Source organism: Guillardia theta (assembly GCF_000315625.1).
Source record: "Guillardia theta CCMP2712 unplaced genomic scaffold GUITHscaffold_78, whole genome shotgun sequence".
NCBI classification, from domain to species: Eukaryota; class Cryptophyceae; order Pyrenomonadales; family Geminigeraceae; genus Guillardia; species Guillardia theta.
Window position 1 is genome coordinate 267084 of NW_005434596.1, and position 16366 is coordinate 283449.

The 16366-nt window shown below is 53.7% G+C and overlaps 7 protein-coding genes across 7 annotated transcripts; 4 read left to right on the plus strand and 3 right to left on the minus strand.

Annotated features, from left to right (window-relative positions):
• Window positions 1–2445: 2445 nt before the first annotated feature.
• On the plus strand, window positions 2446–2916 carry GUITHDRAFT_114796 (hypothetical protein; the record flags this gene model as incomplete). The annotated part of the gene is made up of 1 exon (XM_005826061.1): window positions 2446–2916. One exon carries the CDS (start codon window positions 2446–2448, stop codon window positions 2914–2916), a length of 471 nt encoding a protein of 156 aa, XP_005826118.1.
• A 16-nt stretch (window positions 2917–2932) lies between these two features.
• GUITHDRAFT_114797 (hypothetical protein) lies at window positions 2933–4759 on the minus strand (the record flags this gene model as incomplete). The annotated part of the gene is made up of 1 exon (XM_005826062.1): window positions 2933–4759. The coding sequence occupies one exon, from the start codon at window positions 4757–4759 to the stop codon at window positions 2933–2935; it is 1827 nt and encodes a 608-aa protein (XP_005826119.1).
• Window positions 4760–4843: 84 nt separating this feature from the next.
• GUITHDRAFT_114798 (hypothetical protein) lies at window positions 4844–5494 on the minus strand (the record flags this gene model as incomplete). Its single annotated transcript, XM_005826063.1, has 1 exon — window positions 4844–5494. One exon carries the CDS (start codon window positions 5492–5494, stop codon window positions 4844–4846), a length of 651 nt encoding a protein of 216 aa, XP_005826120.1.
• Window positions 5495–5607: 113 nt separating this feature from the next.
• GUITHDRAFT_143746 (hypothetical protein) lies at window positions 5608–6897 on the plus strand (the record flags this gene model as incomplete). The annotated part of the gene is made up of 1 exon (XM_005826064.1): window positions 5608–6897. One exon carries the CDS (start codon window positions 5608–5610, stop codon window positions 6895–6897), a length of 1290 nt encoding a protein of 429 aa, XP_005826121.1.
• A 141-nt stretch (window positions 6898–7038) lies between these two features.
• Window positions 7039–7416, plus strand: GUITHDRAFT_143747 (hypothetical protein; the record flags this gene model as incomplete). Its single annotated transcript, XM_005826065.1, has 1 exon — window positions 7039–7416. One exon carries the CDS (start codon window positions 7039–7041, stop codon window positions 7414–7416), a length of 378 nt encoding a protein of 125 aa, XP_005826122.1.
• Window positions 7417–8206: 790 nt separating this feature from the next.
• GUITHDRAFT_165043 (hypothetical protein) lies at window positions 8207–11093 on the plus strand. The gene is made up of 3 exons (XM_005826066.1): window positions 8207–10487; window positions 10536–10614; window positions 10971–11093. The coding sequence occupies exons 1-3, from the start codon at window positions 8425–8427 to the stop codon at window positions 11076–11078; spliced, it is 2250 nt and encodes a 749-aa protein (XP_005826123.1). The 5' UTR covers window positions 8207–8424; the 3' UTR covers window positions 11079–11093.
• Window positions 11094–11112: 19 nt separating this feature from the next.
• Window positions 11113–15632, minus strand: GUITHDRAFT_143749 (hypothetical protein; the record flags this gene model as incomplete). Its single annotated transcript, XM_005826067.1, has 24 exons — window positions 11113–11155; window positions 11199–11258; window positions 11460–11545; window positions 11604–11669; window positions 11714–11760; window positions 11844–11892; window positions 12109–12154; window positions 12372–12421; window positions 12668–12724; window positions 13379–13495; window positions 13536–13596; window positions 13625–13763; window positions 13814–13881; window positions 13942–13994; window positions 14100–14133; window positions 14189–14232; window positions 14371–14415; window positions 14494–14581; window positions 14627–14694; window positions 14739–14771; window positions 14831–14878; window positions 14927–15044; window positions 15242–15311; window positions 15470–15632. The coding sequence occupies 24 exons, from the start codon at window positions 15630–15632 to the stop codon at window positions 11113–11115; spliced, it is 1653 nt and encodes a 550-aa protein (XP_005826124.1).
• Window positions 15633–16366: the final 734 nt, after the last annotated feature.

Sequence of the window (16366 nt, forward strand, 5' to 3'; positions counted from 1 at the left end):
ACCGGTGCTTCTCTTCCACCTCACCTCTCACGTGGAGCAGATCCTGACCCTCAGCGGCTTCAAGCTCAACTGCAACGACAACCACGGAGTGAGCAGGCTTATCTGCAGTGAGATGAACTACTTTATGTTCCGCCTGATGGAGCCCTTCCTCTCCACCGACATGAACGATGAGGAGAGGTTCACGAGGAAGCAGAAGGGGCTCATGTTCAGCTATACGGTTCCCCTTCACGTCATCAACACCGTCAACAAGAGGATCTTGTCGGAGATGTTCAAGGTCGTGCCCACCGAGGAGGACGACGAGGTTGTCTTCACCTTTGACTGCAACGCCATCGTCAGGGAGAGCGTGATCAACCTGCTGTACTCGGATATCGACACGAGCCTGGTCTGCGCCGGCTACCTCTGCAACATCACTTTTGATACGGTGATGTACGTTGTCTTCCGATCCGTCATCAGGATGCTGGAGTTTCCGAACCAGTACAGCCTCTCCTCCCTGGTCAGGCTCTTCAAGTACGGGAGCGAGGCGCTGACGAGGGAGGAGATGGACAAGCTCAACCTGCTCAAGGTGTGGATCCAGCATCGGTTGAAGTTCTTCGTGACCAACCAGGACCTGAACGAGACCAAGCCCAAGCAGGACGCGAGGGAGATGAACGAGATCCTCAAGATCGATGAGCACTTCTCTAGGTCCGGAGAGGGTGACTTTCTCTCGGGCGCCAACAGGGAGCGCTACGGCAGGAGCATCTTCCTCACCGACTCCTGTATGCAGGCCCAGAGCAGGGGAGACGACGAGCAGACGGAGAACAAGAATATGTGGAAGGTCCTGCACCAGTTCCTCATCCATATGCCGGAGGTCCAGCATGCCATGGCGAGCTTCAGGCTGAGGAAGGAGCTCATGACTCCCGATCTCTTCTACCACCTGTTCAACTCCAAGAAGATGAATCGCAGGTGCTTGAACGAGGTGTTTGATGAGAAGAACATCAAGCTCTCCGAAGTTCTGGTGAAGCTTGGCATCGATCCTACTACTATCCCTTCCTCCTGGCAGAACGTCAATCTCTTCAACTCGCAGAACGACGAGGCCAACAGGAACTCCAACGTCTTCAACATGGTGATTGCGGGCCAGAACTGCGCGCTGACGGTGAACATCATCTCTCTCTTGCTCATCGCGCCGATGTTCAGGGGTGACAACGTCAACATCCTCCATCAGCTCCAGCAGAAGCACACCATTGCCGAGGTGGTCAAGACCTCTATGGAGATGCGCATTCCCAGGACCTACTGGCCCGTGGACAAGATCCCCACACTGCAAGTGGACCACATGGGAGAGTGGGTGAACTTCAACATGCAATCTTGCAGGAGCCAGCCGCAGCTATCGAAGCAGTTCTTCAAGAGGATCAACGATGTGGTTTGGAACGGGACGGTGCCCAAGCTCAACAGCATGAAGAGCACGATGAAGCCCTTCTTTTTAGAGGAGCTCTACTGCTGCGGGCACTACGTCAACGTCTGCAAGAGGAAGGTGGACGGCATGGAGCTGAGCGACAACCCCGTCACCTGCGATGACTACTTCAACCTGATGGAAATCAACAACGATGCCTTCCCCTTCAGCTTCCCCAAGTTCACGGGCAACGGCAGGTATATCTTCACCAGGATCAAGCTCTGGTGCATCGTTGACATCCTCAACGACCACTTCGACATGCACATTTACAAGGTCTCGGAGGAGGAGGAGCTCGAGCTCAAGAGCCATCTAAAAGGCAGCCTCCAAGACCTCTTCAGGCTGATCTACAAGATGAAGGTTGTGCCCTTTCCCATGATCAATCACAAGAGATTGGTCTATAGCCATCCCGGAGTCCATGGCCTGTACAGGGATTTCAGGGATGAGATCGATGGCGGCAAGCCCATTGATTTTGGCACTCTGGTGCAGCACGAGGATGGCTCCTGGTGCTCTAGGGAGGGCAACTACCTGGTTGAGGTGAAGTACCTGGACGAGGACGATGAAGACAACGAGGGGAGGGGCTACCGCTTCGAGATCGGCTTGCACCACATCCATAAGGTTTTGGTGGCAGAGCTGACACCCATCCACGTCAAGTTCGATACCTTTCCGGACAACCTAGGTGCCAGCAGCATCGCTTACTTTAAAGATCTGACCGCTTTGCTTAGGTTTCATCTACCCCAAGAAGTTCAGGGTGAGCGAGGAGGGAGAAGAGTACGTCAAGGTCTTCTATGTCGCAGACGAAGACATCACCGTGTTCGTGGGCGTCAGCACGATGACCTCGGATGACATCAACGACAAGGTCAAGACCACCTGCATCGATCTTGCGGTGGAGGATATGATCTACAGGGCGAGGCCAGGGGACAACGTGGCGGATGTCTTAGCCTACAGGCAGTGACCAGATACCCGATAAGCCTCAGTAAAAACTATTTGAGCTCAAACCCCTTGATTCTTTGCAGTCCCGGATGCAGAGCTATTACAGCGGCATACTTCAGAGACCTGTTCATGAGCGGAAGGAGGCTTTAGATATATCAAAAGAGGCAGAGAGGCTCGAGAAAATGTTACCATCCAGTGAGGCGGAGGAGATAGACATAGGCAAGGAGGAGAGGCTGCCGCTGAACCAAGAATTCAAGGACATAGAGTCGCTCGACGGGCAGCATAGCCAAGTGGAGGCACTGGACCTGCACGAGAGGCTCAAAGAGGGGAATATGAACCTCTCCATGTTCAACCTTAAGTTCTTCTTCCATCCCAAGAAGTCAGAGGACGAGGGGCTCTGGAATGACTTCAAGAGCATGGCACTCGAACCTTCCTCCGAGGCCTACGAGGACGTCGAGGGGCAGATCTGCGAGGGGGAGAGGGTGCAGGATCTTCAGAGGGAGGTGGAGAGAGAAGGGATGCAACAGAGTCAGGAGTTGTTTACAATATCGGAGGCTTGAGAGTCTCTCTCTCCCCTCACTTCATTCCATTGTAATAAAGGGTGCTATACACCTCGTCCCCATTGATCGGGTTGTTGAGGACGAAGAGCTCTATGTTCTGGATCATGGGGAAGCTGAGAACCGGAAGCACGTGCCTCCAGCAGTCCTTCCATACGTGCTTGCACTGGTAGGCACAGAGGTAGAGCTGGAAGAGCTTGGTCAAGCTGAAGTGGGCCAGGGCGCTTATGCTCAGAGAGCCCAGGCATTCCATGCGGAACTTCGCCAGCTCCTCGAAGGCCTGCTTCTTGTAAGTGATCATCTCGATGATCTTCTGCAGGGTGGTGAGGTCTGGGTTGGTGATGGGGGTCTTCAGCACGTTCATGACCATATCTGCATTCAGCACCTTCTCGAGATATTCCTTGTGGTTGAGAGTCGGCATGCTCATGATGATGTAGGTCATGAACCTTGTCCTCTTGCTGATGGTGTTTGGGAATCTGACGTAGTTCAGCCAGGAGTCGAAGCTGTTCATGTTATAGACCGTCTTGATCCTGTCATCGGTGTGCTTGGCCACCAGGCTCTTCAGCCTCGGCCTCCCCTTGTGCAGTTGCAGGATCTTCTGCCTCATCTCAAACTTGGCGTTCTCCCTGATTGTCATGAATATGTTGATGTTGTGTATGAAGTCGTTGCTGAGATGGCAGCAGGAGGTGATGGAGGATATCAGCTCGTCGTAGTCCTCCGTGTTGAACCTGTAGTCTGCATACTTGCTCGTGAACTGCAGGGCCTTGTTCCTCATGTTGCCCTCAAAGATCTCGACCAGGAACCTCTCCATGGCGATGAAACTTGTCAGACCCATGACGTTCATCAAGAGCAGGATCTTGCAGCTGTTGACGATGTCGATCTCTTGGTTGCCTATGAAGCCAACGGATTTGAGCAGGTTCGTATGGATCCTGAAGATCTCGTTGCCGGCGAGCTCGGCCTCAAGGTCCTCGGAGTTCATCCTGATGTGCTTGATGAACTGTATCCAAGTGGAAGTGTCTCCCAGGGTGTTGCTGTTCTTGAAGGCTATGTTCTCGTACACCCAGATCCAATTGACAAACACCGGGCTCTGGTACTCATCCCCGAGATTGTCTGTCTCCTCCTTGTAGGTGGTGAGGATGAGCTGCTTCACCTTCTCGTAGGCCTCCATGGATATCTTCAGATCGGACACTCTATCGATTAGGCTCTCAGTCTCCGGAAGGCTCTCTGCTACGGATTCCCCTACGGACTCCCCTATCGACTCACTGACGGATTCACTAACGGATTCTGTCTCTGATTCTGGATCCGAAGTCTCACCCTCTCTCAACCTATCGAGCCTCTTCCCAATGTCCTCTATGTCAAGGCTATGCTTGGCAGATGCCGCCCTGTCTCTCTGTTCCTGCAGGATCCGCTGGTTCCTATCCTCTCTCTTGCGGTGGGCAAGGAAATGAGCCTTGATGTGCTTGATGTTCTTCATGCAGGAGATGAGGAAGGGGACGATGCTCTCTGGGTCATTGTGGTCGACGCTGATGTTGGAACACCCCTGGACATACCTCCCCACAAGCTTCTCGGTCAGCACCTTCTTCAGGCTCTCTTCAGAGAGGTTCTTTACCGGCTCCGCCTTGGGCTGCGAGCACATTCTCTCCGCCTGCTTCCACTCCTGTGCGCTGATGCTGAAGGCGGACCTTGCCTTGACGTCCTTGCCAATCACCCTGAAGGGCATCTTCAAGCTTCCGAGGACCTTAATCTCCTTGCTGTGACTCTCCAGCGCATTCCTGTCTATGTTGCTGATGTCTATGGATGGAACCTTGTCGATGGAGGACAAGTTCTTCAATGCGCTCTCGTTCATAAAGTCTGGTTCGTGCCTTGCCTGTGAATCGAGTGAATTTAAATGACTGGATGAGCCATACATACAGATTTCATGGACTCGCGCTCATGGGCATGTCTTGGGCTGCGGCTTCCACTGCGGGACGCTGATCTTCAGGAGCTTCGAGGGCGTGAAAGGGTCCTGATTGATCCTTATGATGTGGTCCACCTCGTGCGGGAGGCTGATCTTGAGCTCCTCATACTTCTCCACCACGCTGCTCTCGAAGCCCACCCATTGCAGGCTGTAGATCGGGTTGCAGTGCTTCATGTTGCAGTTTGCCAGCAGCAGCTTGTATCTATCGTAGGGGCTTGTCTGCATGAGACTCTTCGAATCCAGCAAGGGGCAGTCGAAGACAAGGATCTTGGGCACGCTGGCCTCCAGAGTCACCTGGTCTTCCGTGTAGTGAGCAAGAAAGCAGGAGTTGGCTGGCACCGCCTTGCAGAGCATGAGATCCGGATGCGCCAGATACAGCTTGTCGTCCAGGAAGATAAGAGTGTTGCCATCCCGATCCACGTAGATCAGGAAGGAGACCCTGTGTTTTGGGAGCCAGGTGGCCATAGGCTGGCCCTGGATGGATTCTGGAGCTTGCTGCCCTGTCTTGAACGGCTTGGTCTCTACGATCAGTGGCCTTAGCATGTCCAAGGGTATGTTGAACACTTGGTATACCTCCATCAGGCACAAGTTCACCACAAACCTCTCCTTCATAATGCTTTCCATCTTTCAATGCTCCCAACTATTCAACAGCTCAAAGTAGAATTTGAATCGAAACTAAAAAAAAATGAAAGGATGTATTTAAGACTTTGAACCGAACTCGGAGTGACTTGTCAGAAATGGACGACAAAGATCCCTTTTCTCTGGCCATCGGAGTTGTGTATGTGATGCTGACCACCTCAGTCGGCATCTTCAACTTCTTACAGAAGTTCTACCCATCGTTGGAGCTGCTGAAACAGTGCAACGTTGAGATGAACCAGTACACAAGCAACCCTTGTGCCTGCTGGCGCTCCATCCGGCCTACCTACTACACCCGCAGGAACTATGAGAGTATTATCTACGAGCCGAACAAGATCCAGAGCCTTGTTCCTTTCCTTTTCGTTGCCCTGTCACTGGTGCTGGCGTTCATGAACAAGATCACGGAATTGTTCGACATGCTGCGAGTATGCAACTACGTCAACTTCTTCCTGTCCTACGTCGCGATCATGGATATGTTCTATTGCCCCGTAGAATACAAGAAGGTTGTCATTTACAGCTACTACAAGAACGATGCCATTCTCAACTTTGGTTTCATCGTGTTCACGGTCTTTATTCTGAAGCACTTTGTTCCGAATCTGTCGAGCATTGAGAACGAGAAGAAGAGACTAGCCTACAGGAAGAAGTATCTCTTCAGAAGCCCTCCCGTCTCGATTCTGTGGTTCATCATCCTTTGCACGAGCTTGTGGGGAATGTACGCTTACGACGAAGACAACGACGAGAACTTCCCCTACCGATGTGCTTGCATCTTGTTCTACTATCTGAGCATCGCGCAACTGCGACGCTCCGTGTTCTATGTGATGTACAGCAACAAGAATAGTGAGTACATGCAAGCCATCTGGAATACTAGCGGAGTATTCAAAACGTTGCGCAAAAGCACCTCACAATACTATGTGTGCCACGTGAGCGAATGCACGGCCAGTTTCTGTGCCAATGTCTTCGCCACCACTCTCGGGCCTCGGTACATGGTCGTCATCGACGATACCAACCCGATCAAGGTCATCTATTGCATCTACTGGAAGAATGGCACCACCATGAGAACGAATCTCTTTGGCACTTACAAAGATCAGGTCAAGGTAAAAACCCGCATCCTGCCCATCAGTGGACTGCGGGCGGTTGAAGTTGAGCTATTCGATGCCGATCCAAAGAACCAGACTTTCTACCTCCCTCGCAGAGGCCAACATGAAACTCCAAACGGCATCTGCAAGGCATTGATCGTTAAGCTTGGATCCCCCGACGCCAGTTTCACCATCTCCAAGTTGAAGACTGGAAAGAGCATGCAGGAGCTGAACGTGAATGTTATGTTCAGTGCCTACTTCATGTTTGATGATAATCCATATTGGAAGCAAGTGATCCAGTTCAACACTCTCTAAAAGCCGCACCGAGCGGATCAAGGTAGAAGCTATGAAGGGGCCTGTAATTGGGATTCTCTGAGCTGTAATAAACGTCCAAATCTTATACCTGTCTCCCTGCACGATATATAGCGCACCGCAATTACGCACTTGCATGCAGAGATGTCCATGAAATTGTACCTAGGTGATAAGCTTGACTTGGTCAAGGCAGATGATAAGATCGTGGTGGAGAACGTGGGGAGTGTGATCCTGAGCCTCGGGAAGGAATACGCCTTCCACGGCTTCGACATCAAGAAGAACGAAAGCGGCTACGTCCTCTCCGCCATGCCCTCCCCGCATTCCAACATATCGCTGCTTGACCTGCAGATGATCAAGGACTGCAACCCGGTCAGGGTGCAGGACGTGTTTGTGAGCCTGTCGGAGGCGGGGCTGAGGGTGAGCGTGAATATCCTGAGTTCCAACGTCCCCGTCATCCTCACGGAGACCGACGTTATCAGGGTGAAGAAGAGGAGGATATGGAATTTATTTCATAAACCCTGATACCTCACTGATGGAAGATCTCCTTGTGTGTGATGAACTTGGGAGGGTTTTTGCTCCTGAACCTCTCTATCACCTCTGCAACCTCCCACTTTGAGTTTCTCCAGGGGCAGGGGCAAAGGTGGTCCACCGGGCATCTCCTCTTCTGCAGCGGGCAGTAGATGCATCGCTTCGAGCGGGGGAAGAGGTTCGGATAGACCCTGCCCATCACCTTGCTCACCTCCTTGCTAAGCCTTTCCATTCACGTTTATTCATTACTGACTGTCCACGTACTGATTTTTAACTTAACTTTGAGTAAAAGATTCGCAGTATGAGAGGGTGTCCAATAGCACGAGTCTAAATAGCATGTTTAAATATTGAAATTAAACCGTATATTTTTATAATGGGCCGGAATGACTGGGCTCGGAGTCCGACTCAGTGGCCCGACGGGCCCGCTGTGACAGTGTCCAACCGTCTGAACTGCGGCTGCCGTGCATTCAGTTATCATCGGACGGCCGCACAAACAATCCGGATATTTTAACTGGTAGAACGTCGGGCAGAGCGACGGCCGGGCGCCGCCGGGGCCCGAGGGAGCCTCGGCCCGGAGCTAGTCACTGAGTACTGATGGAGCCCCAAAGGTTAAGCTAACCGGGAGATCGGCCTCATCGAGCTCGACCCGCCCCCCACCCCCTCCCCCCCCGGGCCCGGGTGATCGGACCCAGTATCACTGAGTAGTAGTGCCGCACTGAGTGACGTACCCCGGGCGAGGGTTTCAACGGCCAGCTCAGTAGGAACTCACAGTTGGGTGATGGAACGTGAAGTCCGATGCGGTTCCATGCGGTCAGCACGTACTAGGCTACGCCATGATGAGCCAGAGATGAGAGGACGACAGCTGATAGTACAGCATGCTACGGCATGCCGCCATGATGATCTAAGTCTGGCTCAGTGAAGCCGCTGCTCAGCCGCTGCTGCTGCTGCTGCTGCTGTGAAGGAAGTTACCAAGGGAGGGGCTGGTGAACAGCAGCAAGGAAGATGAGATGCTTTCCTACCACCGAGTGGAAGCACAACCCATTAAGCGCCCGCGAGCATGGTGCCCATGCCAGTGTGGAGGAAGACTGGCTCCTGACAGAGCAGCTGCAAGGGAAGAGGAAGACATACGCGTCGTCCTATGACGCCTCCTTCATCTTCGAACAACTTTGGAAGAAGAGGTTTTACGATCACAAGGGAAGGAAGATCCTACCGAGGAGCTGTCCGGAAGTGAGGATTCCTGATACTGTGATCTTTAGAGGAGGATTTCCTGTGCAGTGGTACTTCCATTCCAAAGTGGACGGGAGGTTATTGAGGAAAAGGGTGGAGTCGATCACGGCACCGAGCATCCTTGAGGTGTTTCTTGATGGGGGGCAGGAGGAGAGCAGTATAGTTGCGCAGTTTATAGGGATGCACAAGAAGAACAACAAGGTCATCAACAACATCGTTTACTTCGACAGCAAGAGCTTGCAGAAATTCCTGTTGGGGGAGAGCTATGCGATCGACGGCTTCTTGCAGAGGTTTGTGGATGTTGAGCAGGAGATGTTCGACTTCCCCCATCACAACGTGACGATCTATAGCACCTGGTCTCAGTATGCCTGCAAGGCAGAGCACAGAGTGAGCAAGGTGAGGATGGACTCTGGCAAGCACCGCATGACAGAGAAGTTGGACATCAGTCCCACCAAGGTTGACGTCGAGCCCATTTCCAGCAGCACACGGTTACACAAGAAGATCGCGCGGCTGTGCCATGTCATCGCCGACCACATCCGAGCAACTTCGAACGACAGCACTGAGGTCACCAACATGACTTGCTACTTCAAGATCGGAGCTCGCAAGAGGCTCTGGCTCCTTTGGGTCAGTTCCATCGCGGTCGGCGCCAAGTTCCAGGACGCGTTCGGGTACATACAGTCCCTCAAGACTTTCACAGGAAGACACTCGCCCGAGCTCGTGTGCTCTGAGTTCGTTGGCGCGATCGACTACCGCGCCATTCACGAGAGCAAGCCGGAGGCGATATCCTCCTGCGCGCTGTGCAACGTGACGCAGGAGGAGAACAACGACTGTGCCTCGTACGCGATCTCATACCAGATGCTGTCCAAGTACGTCCAGAGGCAGCGGGAGAAGTGGATGGAGGAGAACCAGGAGCTGAGCATCAGCTCTCAGGTGGAGGAGGAATGGGGTCATGGAGACGCTCTGCTTGCCAACGTGAGGGTGCGAGCGAAGACGATCTTCACTTGCCTCAACGTCCTCTCGTCCAAGAGCATGGAGGAGTCCCAGCTCTGGTGGGGCCTCTTCGACCTCGGGTTTGAGCAGGCCGAGGTGGAGATGCTCTTCCAGCAGGTCGCTGAGCTGAGAAGGGAGAGAGGAGACAGACCGCCCCTCGGCAGCCATGGCGATACTGGAGGAGAGGGCAGGAGCAGCGCTGCTCTCGTGTCCTTGGACGAATTCGAGCATGCGCTGTCCAAGCTCGTCTTCTCGCTACCCAAGGAGCGAGGGCTCGTCCTAACCCGCAGCGCAGATAAGAGGCTGGAGATCGATGGGATGGACGACACTGCCCAGAGCGTCGGCTCGTCGGAGGACGGGAGCAAGGTCGGGGCCCACAGGAAGGATGCTTCAAGGGCGGAGGCCAGGAAGCAGGACCAGCGCGCCCTCGTGCGGAACCTGCCGAACCTGGCGATGCGGCTGAGGGGTCGCATCAGTTTCAGCGACCTGCGGAAGATCCTCTACTCGAGCTCGCTCGACAGCGACGCCGGCGCCAAGAAGATCTGGGTGTGCAGGAGCTGCGCCATGGCGTTCAACAAGGACGCGCGGGAGATGTTCGAGTGGAGCGAGGCTGTGCATGGGGAGAGGCTGCGAGTGCAGGCCAAGAGAAAGTTCAAGATGCTACAGCAGCTCGACGAGCTGACGGACGCCCGTCTGCCGCACAGCTACCCCCTCCGAGAGCTCCCTGCCCTCTGCACCCCCCGCATGTACGAGGCTCTGCACTCGCACGCTTCCAGGGCGAGCAGGCCGGCGATCCCGCGAGGCGATACGGGAAGGAGCCTGTGGAGACAGAGGACTAGCGAGTCAAGGTAAGAGGAGGGAGCGGGGGTAGAGGTCTGATACCGCATGCTCCCCAGCAAAACCGATCAATCCAGAGGACTGCCAGCCATCGGGTTGTCGGCTCAGGATGTGAATCGCATGAAGACTTCGGAGCTGGTGGGTTGAGGAGGAGGGGGAGGGAGGAGGAGGAGGGGGAGGGAAGGAGAGGGAGGGAGAAGGAGGAGGGGAGGAAGGGGGAGGAAGGAAGGGAGGAGAGGAGGGAGGAGAGGAGGAGGAGGGGAAGGAGAGGGAGGGAGAAGGAGGAGGGGGAGGAAGAAGGAGGAGAGGGAGGGGGAGAGGGAAGGGGGAAGGAGGAGAAGTGCAGGTCAGAAGAGAGGGAGCACGAGGGTGGACGAAGGAAGGGGGAGAAGAGGAGGAAAGAGATGGAGTGGGTGAGACGACGGAAGTCAGAGGAGGAAGAGGAGGTCGGGAAAGGGGCAGGGGAGGGGTGGGATGCTAACAAGGGTGTACAGGAAGACATCATGAACAAGCTCGGGTTGACCCCTCGTCGGCCGCAGCCGCTTGAGAGGAAACCGACGCTGAAACAGTCGAGAAGTATGAAACTTTTTCTTGATGCATGAAGAAAAATTCTTGCGCCCCAGCAGTCCACCCACCTCACTTTCCCAGCTGAAGTTTGTGGGCCACCACACAGCTGGTGCTGAGCACGAAATCAGATGCGAGCAGAAGCTCTCGAGTTCCACCTGCAGTACTTGAACCCCAGCCTCTCGAAGGGCGCGCTGCTGGCCTTGACCTTGCACATCCTGCTGGGGAGTGAGCGAGTGGGAAGAGGATGAGGAGGCAGAGGAGGTCACAAAACGAGGACAAGGACAAGGACAAGGACAAAGACGAGGACGAGGACAAGGACCAGGACGAGGACAAGGGCGAGGACAAGGACAAGGACAAGGACGAGGACGAGGACAAGGACGAGGACAAGGACAAGGACAAGGAGCGGGAGATCTTACTCGCACTCGAACTCGGGATGCTTGCTCGTCACGCCCAGCCGACGTTCAGCTGCAAGCGCTCGCAGCTCACGGTCACTGAGTTTGACCTGAGACTGGAAGGAGAGTGAGGGGGAGGAAAGAGGTGAGGGGGACGAGGGAGAACACCTCTTGTACAGCACGATTCTTCTCTTCCTCCTCCTTCTTCTGCTTCGCCTGCTCCTTCTTTCTGCGCTGCTAGAGAGTGAAAGGAATAAAGGTGACAGCGGATGGAAAACCTCCTGCTCTTTCTTCCGCTGCTTCTCCTTCTCCTTCTTCTCTGCAGCTGCAAGACGGTAACGGCCATGTACAGAGGAAAGGAAGAGGAGGGCAGGGGAGGCAGGGGAGGGAGGGGAGAAGGAGAACAACCTTTCTGTTTCTGCTGCTCCTCCATCTCGATCGTGAGCATGCTCGGAATCTGAAAGAGGAAGTGATCAGAGGAGATAAAAGTCAGAGCGGAAAGAATTCTGGAAGGAAAGGCAGTGAAGTTACTCAAGTGAGGAGACACGACAAAGAAAAGTCATCTCACAAGTGCAAACAGTGACTTTCTGCGGGTGAGGAGGAAAATCACAAGACGATGAGGAGGAGAAAAGGAGCATAGCGTATGAGAAACGTGCCATGTCGCCGAGCTAACCTGCGACTTTGAGTAATCCCACTTGTCGGGTTCAGAGGCCCAGAATCTGACAAGGACAAAAACTATCAGAGCTCAGATCTTTCACTCTTCTCTTCCCTTGAGTTCCTCCTCCTGCTTCTGCTCCTGCTCCTGTTTCTGCTCCTCCTCCTGCTCTCGCTCCTGCTTCTCGTCCTCGTCCTCGTCCTCGTCCTCGTCCTCGTTCTTCTCCTCCTCCTCGTCCTGCTTCTCCTCCTTCTCGTCCTCTGTTCAAGCTCTTGCCTCACCTGCGGAAGGCATCCCGCTCCTCCTTGCCCTTGCAGAGCTCGTAGGGGACCTGAGAAGAACCATCTGAGTCAGACAAGATGAGGTGAAGAGAAAAGAAGAGGGGAGGAGGGGAGGGGGAGAGGAAACGCGAGTTGGGCAGGATAGAGGAGGCAAAGGTAGAGTGGAGCAGAGGAGGGGAGGGAAGGGCAGGACAAGGAGGGGAGGGGAGAAAAGGGGATGTAGAGGGCAGAAGGGGAGAGGAGAGAAGGAGATGCAGAGGGCAGCAGGAGAGGGGAGAGGGCAGGCTAGCTTCAACCTTGCCGGATCCGTCTCGTTGGGTTGGATCGGCGCCGAGAGAGAGCAAGAAAGAGACCTGGTGCAACTTGTCAGGGCTGAACCAGACTTGACAGGTTTGACCATGCGAGCATGGCCGGCGAGGGAAGCACAATGGAGGGGAGAACGACGGTTAACAGGCTCAATGACGTTGATAGCGCTCTCATCTGCGTTCCTTAGGTCAACGGGCCACAAGGTTGACTCTTTGAAGATGAATTTTCAAAACCAAGGAGGAGATTTTGTGGGGAGTGAGGAATTTTGCCGTGGAGGTTTGAATCTTGCCAGAGGCGGAGCTTCTTACCTTGATGGACTAAAGCTCTGATCGCAGGTTCGTCCCTCTGACCCGCGAATTCATAAAGATTGCCAGCCACCACCACCACCACAACCACTTCCTCCTCCGCCTCCACCTCCACCACCTCCATCTCCTCCTCCTCCTCCTCCATCATCATCATCATCATCATCATCATCTCCACCACCACCACCACCACCATCATCATCATCTCCACCACCACCACCACCACCACCATCATTATCACATCGTCATCACCACCACCTCCTCCTCCTCCACCGCCCTCAGTCTGCATGCATCTCCATCAAACACCCCACACCTTGGAGACGAGAGAGAAGATAGCAGGTTCATTCAGTCTTTCCTCCTCCACAGACCTTGTCCCAGTCAGCCTTCAACCACCTCCACCTTCACCGCCAACTTGCACCTCGTGGCAACAGCAGCCGCTGGAGCAGGAGGAGCTTTCTTCACTCTCACCTTGCGCACCATCACCTGCCTTCGAACCTCCGACACCTCCTGCAGGCTCTGCCACCAAGTCGTCACGCCAGGCTTGAAGGAGCAAGACCATGATGATGCAGACCATGATGATGTGGTGGACTCGATCGACTTCTTTGAGGACGGGGCGTCTTGTAGGAAACGGAACTGACGTCTCACTCAGCAACCGCAAACAAGAAGGTGTTGGGACCATGACGGATCCTTGGGTCGTCCTTCCTGACCACCTGACAACCGAAGATGGAGTTCCTGTTGACGATGCCGGGAGCAAAGACGAAGATCAACAAGCAATCGTCCAAGTCTGCGGATAGAGTCAGGGAAGTCATGGGAGGAAGCGATGGAGAAAGGTACCCTGTTTCCACGATGACAGCAAGTCAGAGATGTCTTTTTCGAGCATCTGCTCGTTGTATCTCCTCAAGCTGATATCAAACCATTTCATCGTCACTCTCATCATCATCACAAGTGGGTGGAAAGGAAACCTTGACCCTGCTGACTTGGGCACGCTCGATCCCCCCATTGCGTCTCTTGTAGCCTGATAACGACAAGTGAGAAAGCAGGAGAGGAGAGGACAACAAAGACGAGATGAGACAGAGAGCAAGCAGAAGCATTCTTCCCCTCTTTGTCTTCTTGTCTTTACCTGCCTTGTTCCAGCTTTGGCACGGATGACATATCTATCGATGTATTGATGAGCAACAACATGGACAAAGTTACTTTGATGTAAGAGACCTTTGAAATGTCTTGTGGCGCAAACATTCGTCTCCTTTGTAGATCTGACCATCAGGTTAGTCAAACAGCTCAAGTCTCCTTGCAGCACCCTACACAGGCTGCAAAATGTCCTCCACTGGCGAACAAGTATGCAATCTTTTCAAAGCTCTAAGTTATGACATTGCGGAGGCAAACAAAACGACCTTTCGCTTTCGGAGCTCAATCAGCAGTTCCCCAATATTCACATCCTGGCAAGTGGCACATCAAGAGAGGAAGGAAGGTGACAACATCAGGCTTGCCTCCTGATCTTCTCCTCCCTTGTTGACTGGGAGCAAGACACGAAAGATGCCAAGTTTCTGGTTCCCATACTCCTTGGCAAGGTTTTGGGGAAGGTCAACAGGTACGATGTTGGATCTTCATCAGTGGATGTCAGCATCCTCACCATGAGAACAATCTCACAACTTCTCCCATCTTCGTTCTGCCTCCTCGTCCTCTTCCCAGTCATCCTGCGAAATCCCCATCTCTCGCTATCAAAACCATCAGCATGGCGGTCTACCCCCTAGGCGCAGACCTGAGCCTGCAGAAGCTCTCGCAGCTCCTCCTCCTGCCAACGAAGCTGACTCATCATGCTGACACCACACGGGTGCCTCCTCCTCTCCTCACATCGTCCTCCGAGTACTCGCTCTCTGATCCGGAGCTGCTCTCTGCGTCCTGCCCATGGCTAGTCAAGAAACAACCGCCCGCCTCGTGCATCGCGACCTGAAGCTCGTCCGACAGCTTTTTGAACTCTTCTTCATCCACAGCATCAAGGCCGCGGGTGATCCGAATCAGGTTGAAGCGATGCCAGCCGCTCTTATAGTGATCTGCAAGCTCTTCTCTGCCATGAATCGTTCACTATGTGTGCTTGCGCTTTGTTTTGATCTGACTTGCAACCTTTTCACTCTCCTGTTCCTTCCAGTCCCTCACTACTTCTACCCCCACCCCACTCTTCTCCCTATTCTTCCCTCTCCCCTCCCCTGTTCTCCCTATCCCGCCCCCCCCTCATTTCCCTTGCTGTCGCATCTGGAGCCTTACCTCGTGGCAAACACTACACCAGGAGCTGTCCTGGAGGTTATGCCGGCGCTGGTCTCGTCGTCCCCATCATCTGCTCACACGATCAGATCCCCAGCGAGGCAACAGGAGCACAGGCTCCTACTAGCTTCTGCATCTGTTACACCTTCCCTCCTCCACTTCTCCTCTCCCTCTGCTTCGCAAACCACCCTCACAATCCACAAACTGTACAGAAATCGCAGACCCACACACCTTTCTTGGCTCCAGTTTGAGCAGATCCATGGCTGTCGTGCGCTCCGATCTCTCCCATTCCCTCCCTCCCTTCCTCTCTCATCTCTTCCTCCTGCCATGGCTTCTCATCGCGCCGGCGTATCAGCGCCGCATCCTCCTCCCGCATCGCCAGGAACGAGCGCATGGCAGGATCCCTACAAAAAGTGTGGTGCACTGGGGGTGGAAACGGTAACTAAATACTTTACTCAACAATCTTTACTCAACAACCTGGCTCTAGATTTGGCAGGACCTCATGTAAATATCTTAGAAGCCCACTTAGAGAATCAGCCACCTTGACCAGGGTACCCAAAGGGAAGTTTCAGAACTCGCATCCAAAAAATAGGATGCATTTATACTTTGTATTTGATCAAATCAAGTTTAGGAGGATCATTTCAAAAATAAACTCAAAACTAGCCTGAAAGGTGAAGGGAGCTTTGACAGGTTTGATCTTTGCGATATGATACCGAACACAGGGCGCAGAGTAGAAGAGGAGGAGCAGTAGGAAGAGGAGGAGGAGGAGGAGGAGGAGGAGGAGAAGGAGGAGGAGGAGGAGGAGGAGAAGGTGAAGCAGGGAGATCAACAAGTGACTGAGCTATCGCAACCATTTGAGATGAAACGGGGCGTCCTCTTCGTATTACTAGCGATCGTTTCGATAGCAGGTACGCTCTTCTGCCCGTCTCCTGGTCCCACTTCCCTGCTTTCAATCTCTAGCAGGTCCAGTTTCCAGTAGCTTCTCTGTCGAGAACCCACACGACAAAGAGGATGCGGCGGGTGTTCGTCACCTAGCAAGGAGGTCGCAGCAGCACGGACTCTATGATGTCTGATTGCGATTTCAGGATGTTGAGAAGCGAGATCAATGGAGTTGGGATGGTGGGATGA

Coding starts and splice junctions, on each gene's coding strand:
- GUITHDRAFT_165043 (XM_005826066.1), top strand. CDS start 8,425: ATGAGATGCTTTCCTACCACCGAGTGGAAGCACAACCCATTAAGCGCC. Junction 10,488..10,535: donor CAGAGGACTAGCGAGTCAAG/GTAAGAGGAGGG, acceptor CATGCTCCCCAG/CAAAACCGATCAATCCAGAG. Junction 10,615..10,970: donor GCATGAAGACTTCGGAGCTG/GTGGGTTGAGGA, acceptor AAGGGTGTACAG/GAAGACATCATGAACAAGCT.